At 40.1% G+C, this 9,252-nt stretch overlaps 1 protein-coding gene across 1 annotated transcript in view; it reads right to left on the bottom strand.

Moving 5' to 3' along the window:
* Nucleotides 1–3,993: 3,993 nt before the first annotated feature.
* SHPK (sedoheptulokinase) overlaps nucleotides 3,994–9,252 on the bottom strand; it is an 8,368-nt gene continuing 3,109 nt past the window's right edge. Inside the window, exons 3-7 of the mRNA XM_009993196.1 lie at nucleotides 7,750–7,933; nucleotides 6,827–6,979; nucleotides 5,625–5,800; nucleotides 5,318–5,518; nucleotides 3,994–4,411 (exon numbers count right to left, since the gene is read on the bottom strand). Coding sequence (XP_009991498.1) covers nucleotides 4,017–4,411; nucleotides 5,318–5,518; nucleotides 5,625–5,800; nucleotides 6,827–6,979; nucleotides 7,750–7,933 — 1,109 coding nt within the window. The 3' untranslated portion in view covers nucleotides 3,994–4,016. The remainder of the gene's footprint in view (nucleotides 4,412–5,317; nucleotides 5,519–5,624; nucleotides 5,801–6,826; nucleotides 6,980–7,749; nucleotides 7,934–9,252) is intronic.

A 9,252-nucleotide genomic window follows, 5' to 3' on the forward strand; every position in this document is an offset into this window, starting at 1 on the left:
GAATCACTCTGAAAGAATAACATAGTATCTTATTAACTTCATTGTTCTGTAAATAAAAAATTACATATAGAAAAATATTTCCATTTGCAATATGAAGCTAAATATACAGAACAATAATTACCTCAGGAGAAAGTTATAAAAATAGTTTTAGACAAAATACACTGTGAATACATCCATGTATATTTTGGGGGGGTCTTATTTAATGTAAATGTGGATTAAGCCAAAAACATCAGAGAGATGACTATGGAAAATGGAATAACTTTTTTCCACAGAATAGGTGTAATATTAAATCCACACAATAGAGTCAATCCTAGCAATTTGCTCAAACCTGTTTTAGTCATTATATGTGCTTTCATTTCTAAATCCTGTTGGTAATACCTTTGATAATGAAGACAAAGACATTTCCTCATAAGTATAAATCTGCAAGGGAAATAACCTTAAAAATTCTGTGGAAGAATTATTGAAAAAATATAGAATCTATCCTAAAAAAAATGTATGATCTACTTGAGCTCTTTGAATCCCATGTACATTGTAGTTCGACACAATAAATGAGGAAAGGAAATATTTTTGATAGAATATCTAACCACATCACAACTTCTAACAATTACTAAAGGGAGATTAAAAGTAACTGTCAACCACCCTATTCAAACATACATGCAGAACTTACAAATATTGCAAAACTTCTGTCTTCTGCAGAACAGTCCAGTCTCAGTAAACACCTTCTCATATACAGGAATTTGCTGCTGGATATTCCTCCTCCAAGCTGCCTGGACTGTAAAGACCTCAGAATTTGCTTCTCCACTTCATTTGTCTGCAGAAATGTTCTATGTGTCTGTTGATTTTTAGAATCAAGTGAATTTCACTAGAAGAACAGGGAATAAAGTAATAAGATCATTAAGAACAATTCTGGAACCAGAAGCATCAGTAGCTTCTATTCCCAGGAGATTAGCAAAGCTTTTTACAAGAATTGCAGTAAGTTGCTGCTTTTTTTCCATCCCCCTTAATTGCATTTAGTAATGGATACTCTTTTCCAGATTTCCTCTTTGTAAATACACTCAGGCTTGCAAAAAAAAACAAACCCAAAGCACCAAGATGTTTGTTTCTGTGGGTAATAGTTCCATTTAAATTTCCAAAACTCTGTAAAATATGCCAGAGCTTTTCTCTGAGATCAGTCATCTGCCTGGACATCTTTTTTGGGTGAAGGCTTTAAAACCCCACCAAGCATTTTAAAGATAAACTGATTCTGAACAGAGTTGAGATAGAAGCAATGACAGAAAGTCCTAAGGCCATTCTATCATCCCATGTTCCCACTATGTTTTATTTAGGTTATATATATATGAAACAGTCGGCTTTTAAATACTAATGTCATAAGGGAAAAAAAAAAGTTCTTATCTAATCCAGGATGGATCTAACACCCTGAAAATTAAGAACTGCGTGATATATTCTATGATTCTATGATATAGTTAAATATATCATTTACACGAGACCTGTTTGCCAAAAAACTGATCTAGAGCAACAGCTTTTCTACCAGGCTGAGCTGACAGGCTGTAGCTGTTAGGCTAGAAGCAAGTCCCAGACCTCTAGCTCCTCAGGTTTTGAGCATCATTTTGACATCATTCAAGGAAATAATCCGGTTTATGTTTCACAGAAGGTTACTATCTTTCCAATCTTGCCATCATCCTATCTATGTATGAATAAAAGAGTAATATATTTGCCTGTTTAATAGCAAACTAATTATACTACTGAAAACACCCTACAACATTGCACCCAAGAGAAATAAAATGCCCATTTATTAATGCATAAGTATGGATTACCAGTAAGCCAGGTCCTCAGCTGGTGCTCCTCCTGCTTTGCTGAGCAGAGCATCTTGTTCAGCATCACAATCAACTCCATCACTTCCAATTCAGAGACTCTGCTTTGAAAACTATATGGATCAGTAGAAGGTCTCCCTTATTCTGCCTCCAGCTTCTTGTTGGTCCTTCTCTCTCTTCTATTCCAGGCTTCTTTCAGCCTTACTGAGCTCTGAGGTACACACTTCAGGAGCTTTCTGCTATTATCTGAGTTTTGACACCTTCTCCATCAGTCTCCTTGACCTGTATTTCTTTTGAAGATGTTATTTCCTTCTTACCACCAGCACTCTATTGCTTTTTGCAACAGCTGTTGGATGCATCATGTTCCATCTCAGCAGGGACCTGGTGTAAAGGTATAAAAGCTCAGGAGATGTGGATGCTTATCAAAGCAGGCCAGTAATCAACAGGAAGGAATTTAGTCCTTTTTCTTGGGCCTGCATCCAACAAGTTGCATGGGTTTATCTGCAACTTCCGTGCTTGAGAGTGATTTTACCAATTAAGAGCCCTCTCCACCACTGCAAATGGAAAACAGCAGCATATGCTAGAGATCTGGAAGATCATACTTTCCAGATACAGCTCTTCCCATGGAGTTATGCAACAAAAATGAAAGCAGATGTGCTGATGCAAAAATATTTTATAATAAAAGGGAAAACTACATATAACAAACTAAGACTTTTTATAAAACCTTTAATCTAGCCTACACTTTCTCTGTAATTCCTATATATGCCAACAGTTCCCTAAACACAGCATGGAATAGATGTGTGGAGGGAGATGGAAATTAATTCATCTCTGTAATTAAGATTTCAGAACAGCTTTCTCACTAGAAAAATGAGTCAGTCCTGATGTTGCTAACGTGCAACATAGGAATACACTTCCATATTTCAGTTGAACTACATGCTTCTAAGTAATAAAATTGTATCTAGTTAACATCAAACTATCTTACCTCCTTCCCAGTCTCATTTGAGAAAAAAAAGGTGTACATCCATCTTGGTTTAGACAAAGTATAAATGTTTTACCTTAAAATACATAGGGGGGGGGGAATAAACTAAGAGCATAGCACAAGGGATAAAAACTTGTACATTTTAAGGGAATTTGCAAGAACAATACCTAACATTAAAAACAGATGAGAAACCAGACTGCCAGGTGCTCTGCTAAAGCTCAATTTGACACTATACACAAAGGGTTGAATCAGACACCTTCGGATCAAATACACTAAAATAGCATTGCACTTTATACATGAACAAATTATTTTTGTGCATCATCTCTCAAAATGCTAATTGTATTTGGGCTTAAAAGAGAAATCAAAGCTGAAAGATATGAGAATTGGGCATTTGTAACTCTGAGTTTGCCAGCCCCTCTAGTTTACCACAAATTCTGATTGTTTCAGAGACACCCTGGTCCACTCTACCACTCAAACCCCAAAACTATTATGGATGCCAAAACAGGAAAATAGTTACCTCTCACCTTATAAATATATTTTCCACTGGGATATAAGCCCTGAATCTCAGGCATCTCCAGTCATGGTACTAGCCTGGCCATGCCTTTCACCTTAGTCCACTGCACCAGACCTGGGTGACCACAATAATATTCCTCCATGTTTTGTTTTGATTGTTCTGTCAATGTTCAAGCCCAGGCTGCATTCCATCTTCTATAGAAATAACATGAACGTGTGAAAACTGGCATTAAATCTGTGCAAGAGCCAACAAATTCCCCACACAAGGCTGACATCTTGGTCTGCTGCATATATTTATGTATCTTGTGAGATAGCTTAAGGACAAGATGTCTCTAATGAAAGCAACAGACTAACTTAACAGCTCCTTATCTCTCCTAATCCTTCTAAATATATTTCTTACCAGGAAAATGAGCCTCACATGAAGTATCATTTTATGCAGAATGTTAATGGATCCTCCCTAGTCACTCAGTCAAATTTAATGTGATAATTACTTCTCATTTCACAAATGGGAATGAAAGAGCAATGAAATGTATACACCCATAAGCAGACAACATTAAATGGAAGCTTTCCCCCCCCTCACTGTAATGAGTGAGATGGCAGGCTGAATGCAACTCCAGAATAAGTGAAGAAAGTGAAACATGGTACAGACAGGAGAAGGAAGGGGGTAAAAAATAAAAATGAAGTTGCATCCCAGGCCATTTCAAACAATCCCTTTATTTTCTGTGGAACATCACCATGGCAGCCCCCACAGCAGCATCCACATCCTTCCCATAAACAGCAGGGAATGGAAAAATCCTTTCCACTTCCTGGCGTAGCACCTCGTTCCTGGTGAGGGCACTGCCACTGCCCAGGATCCTCTCCACTCCCATCTCCAGCAGGTGCTGCACAGGGAACATGGAGCAGAGGTTTTCCACGATGCCGCGGCACAGAGCTCTGGTGACATGACCCAGGGAGAGGTCAGAGGCAGCAATGTTGGTCACTGCTGCCAACTGCTCAGGGGTGTGTCTCTCTCCAAATATAGCTGGGTGGATGGAGAGCTTGCTGTCATGTTGGGCCAAGGCTGCTTTGATGATCTTTGTATAGATGGCAGACTCCTGAACCTGAACTCCTGCAGATGGAAAATACCATGTTACTACTATGGGGTCTGGTGCAGCTAACGTGTGGTAACTTAAAATGGACATTGATCCACCTGTTCAGCAAAATACTGTGTATCTTTTTCCATGTCCCATAGGTAATTGTTTTTCCTAGATTATGAACCACAGTCCTCCCATCCCACTGTATCTAGTGTCTGCAATAGCAGGAACCTTTTCCTGATTACAGAAACTGCCTTTCCTGATAATCCAACTACTCCTCTTTGCCTATATTGTAGGCAAAACAACATCTTCAAAGGCACTAAATGGCACCAAGTTAGACAAAACAACATCTTCAAAGGCACTAAATGGCAGACTTCAACTTCAGTGGCTGGATTGCACCTGAATGTAAAGTTCATTTCAAGTACTCACTGAAAGCAAAATTTTAAAGCTTATCTCTGTATTGCAAAACCCAAAAGATTATTAAAAAAACAACAAACTGTGAAGCCCATGTTTTAAGCACTTAAAAGGTATTGCATGAGTTTGGGTCTTAAAATCCATTAGAATGCTGCAAAATATGCAGCAAAAGGCAACTGATCTAATCAAAGGACTCTTTTGAACTGCAGTCACACAAAATAAGAGGCTCTCCTCAAATGTGCTGACCTTTCCTTTTGAAAAGCAATTTGCAAAAAGAAATGTGTCTTGTGTTCTTCAAACAAAACCTAGAGGCAATGTGAATGTGGAGTCCAAGCATGACTGTCCCAGCAGGTTCATTAGCTTCTGCAGGAAATTCCAGAGATCTAGGAAGCATGACCCAAGAGTTACATCTTTGTTCCTTACGTGACATGACAAAACAGCTCAAGGCTTGTTCCTTTGCCTTAGCTCCCTCTTGCCTTGCTAATCAACCTCAATTTTAAGCTTTAACTACCTTTGCAATAGCTTACCTAGCTCTTCTGTCCACCGTGCCACCATGTCCACAAACGTTGCCAGCACATTGCCCCCGTTAAGGGAAGCTGCCACTGCCAAGTAGTCACCATTGAAGTAGGGAAAATAACTAACAGGTGAGGAAGGATCTGGTGTCTCTGGAGGCTGGAAACCCAGGGGCATCGAGATAGTCAGCTGAGCTGAGGTACTGATATTAAGAACTAGAACATGAAAGAAAAGAAAAAATAATAATAAAATTGATATTTTACTAGGCTACCCTGAAGGAGGACAGTGAGAAAACCTAAAAAGATACCAAAATGATCATACCTGCATCAGTCCTCTCAGTCAGACAGGAATAAACAGAGCACTGGAAATCTCCCAGAGCAATTCCTACTTTTGCTCCTTTGGGTATTCCATGCCATGCACAGATTGTCCTGCCTGCAATGGTGCCAGGGTCTCCCACCTCTGGAAGCAAGTGAAGGGGAAAGCCGGATTTTTTCAATCTGCAATCAGAACAATATTCTTGCAGAAAAGCAGGATGGGAATGTGAGGCACGACTACAAAGGCCTCTTTGAAGTCACAGATGAACCTGGATGTGGCTGCTGATTAATGGATGCTTTCACCTATTTAGAAAACTTTGTCTGGACAGGGGCAGCATTCCAGTTCAATGGGCTGGGTAAACTAGAATAGTCTAGAAGAATAACTAGCTTTCCTTTATATACAGTGTGATTACTGAGGCTATACAGCAGTACATGGTCAGCAAGTTGAACTTACTGATGTCATATGGACAAAGAGTTTCAGGGTAAAGGGACAATCACAGAAACAGCAAAAAAAAAAAAAGTAACTTCTAAGTGTCAAAGAACTTTAAACTTTCATGCTGTTAAGTGGTTCAAAAACCAAATAATAAAATTAAGTCCAACAAACTCCTTACATAATCACACTGCAAGATACACTGCATTGCTACAGCAACACCACCAGGTTAGTGAAAGTTCAGTCGGCCAAAGGCAGGTTTCTGTCACTCTTTCATACCTTCAGGAGCAGATCTTTTCATCTTGGGAGTCCTGGCCTAACCTAAGCCCTGAAATATGTAAGGCCTTAGCACTCAGCCCTGAAAAAACAAATCATTAAAACAAATAAATAAATAAACTGATTTCCCTATAAGGCTTCCAGTGAGTCTAATTAGTTACAAAGGAGTTCAGCTGGAATAACTAGAGAGTAATAACTGTATTTTACCATCAGAGAGATAACACCTTGCATGCACTTGTGCATCCCATCCCCCCCCCAGAACTGGAGATCCTGTATACCAGACTGGTACACAAGCCCTCACAGTGAGTCCACTGTCCTGGGTGTTTCTAAAAACACTGTGCCAGATTTTTTATAATTTAAACATAAGTCTCCTACAAACCAGATTAAACTCTCCATAGTTCTTCAGTGCTACTCCACAACTGATTAGGAGTAACCTTCAATCACTTTTTATCTGTAGCACAAACTTTAATGCAAAAAAACCCCTGAATGACCCTAACACTTACACGTCAGTATTCCAGCTTTTGTTTCTGCAATTAAAATATCCCCAGCTGGCAGCATTCTGGACAGACATGAGTGGCTTCTTCAGGTCACACAACATGGCAACCACATAGTCATGGATAGTGCCAGCTGCATCATAAGACTTCAGAAAATCTGGACTTTTAAAGAAAACATTTTAAAAATAAAAAATATATGACTGGCAACATAGTAAACGATGAAATAAAACAGGAACAAACCAAAGCAGTTGAACTCATGAGTTATACAGCTCTAAATCAAGATCATGTCATGCTCTATAGATTTCCTGAACACTGATGGAAGAAACCGAGATGTAACTTATTTTTCCCCATTTTTTTGAACCTGGACTCATTGCTGAGGAAGATACTGGCTGGCTGAGAAACACAGCATGCTGTAGATGAAACTGAAGAGCAAATCCTGCTGCTGCCACGTCATCAGTGAAAAATTGTATCCTCTGCAAACATGCTACAACAAAGCAGACTATTTGTAACACCTCACAAAGATTTCAGTGCTTAAGGAAGGAAAGCACTGAAATTAATTTAGTGACTGTTTTAGTATCTGGCAGCATAGTATTAGTTTTAGTATCAGATAAAGCAACTCTGTTGCTGTTTTAGGGATGTTTGTATTTTTCACAATCTGCACAAGGCAAAAATTACAGTGTTAAACTGCATTAACAGAGCTTCTCTGAGCACTAGGATGGCCTAGAATTATTCTATGATACTGTGAGATTTCTGTTACTATATGGTCAGAAGCTTTTCTTTTTATAAAAAAAGACTCTTGTGTGCTCACCACTTTATTATGGTTACAGAGAATGGCAGTGCCTCAGCCAGTAGTGGGTCTTAACATGCTGCAGGAATACTAATTGTCACCTAAATTCAAAATGAGAAAATGCCAGTGAAATGGCTTCAAGTACCTCTTCTTTAAATACCAGTAGACTGTGGCACACCCAAATCCTGTAGCCAAGCTGATATGTGACTGTGGCAGAGGAAGAGAAGAGAGGAAGGTGGGACTGCAGCGACCGTCTTGCCAAGTAACCAGATGACTGACCTCGTCTGGCTCAAAGGAAGGACCTGTTCCACCCTCTGTCCACTTGCAACCTGAAACACAGCATATCCCAGAGGTCCAGTGATTCCCTGCAGGATAGTCCACCTGGCCTTCTTCACTTCTGGACACTCTTGAATAATTTGTTAAATATATTGGGAAAAAAAAAAAAAAAAAAAAAAAAAAAGCACAGAAACAGAGCCAGCAGTGACTGTAATCAGATTTATCATCCACACTTTTCAGCCTTAGATAACATCACAATGCCACTCCTCCTTTGCTAATTCAGAAAATGGCATCCAAGGCCTTTCTTCTCTATAAGCACTCCTGGGGGGAGGACCAGAGCATAGAAACTGGGGCAGGGGGAACAAGTAACTTGCACCTTGAGATATGAATGATACAATTTAAATACCAGGTTACTCAGAGAAAAAAACAAAACAAAACAAAACAAACTGCTATGGGAGGTAATGAGCTGATATGACAACCTGCCAGCTCTCCTATATAAACCCTAACTGGGATCTGCCACATCCTGACCTAGAGAATGCTGCATTAGTAATGAACTGCCTAGGATGGATCATCACTTCCTGAGCCAAAGCAGCAGGAGACCTAGATCTATATGTATAAAGCAAAGGACTGCAAAGTACTAAAGACTATCCCTCTCCTGTGCTACACAACGAAGCTTCACCAACTGTAGAACAGAGAGTTTAAATCAGTTTTACCAGTCCAGCATGTTCCTTCTGGACACAGAACAGCACACCATTGGTGAAACCTGCACATTCTTTCATGTGAAGCTCAGAGCAGCTCAGAGCCCTCACAGCCATGTGCCATTGCTCCAGCGCAGTGTGCTAGTTCCTGCCCTGACATGCCCACTGCAAACACTCCTGAAAAGGCAGCACAGCCCTGTAGGTGCAGCAGAGTGAGCAGAGGCCGAGCCCCAGTGCTGCCATGGGATGTCTGCCAGCACACCCTGCTGGCCTCGGCACTGCTGCTCTCCCAGGTGAAGTCTGGCCACACCGCGGGGATACACACCAGCTCCAGCTGGCTCTGCAGCTGAGGCAACCTTTTGGTTTGTGGTTGGGGATGGGAGCAGAGTTTCAAGCTGTGCTACTTGTCCTACAGGTCAGGGAAGATCCCTGGCTGCTTAACTGACTAGCACAAATATAACCGAAAGGGTCTTTCTCAGGCAAGATACAGGAATTTGAAGTTACACTTACAAAGTACTTAGCAGCCACGAAAGCTGAGAAGTACTGTGTGAAAACTAGTAAACACATTTTCTTGTTCCCTTAATTCTATCAAGTCTGTTTGAACTGAATTTCCAATTGGTTTGCTTTTCTAGTTTTAAATGGATTCTAAGAAATATGGCAAATCATAAATCTTT

This window comes from Chaetura pelagica, unplaced genomic scaffold, assembly GCF_000747805.2.
Source record: "Chaetura pelagica isolate M959 unplaced genomic scaffold, ChaPel_1.0 scaffold72, whole genome shotgun sequence".
In the NCBI taxonomy this organism is placed as follows: Eukaryota; Metazoa; Chordata; class Aves; order Apodiformes; family Apodidae; genus Chaetura; species Chaetura pelagica.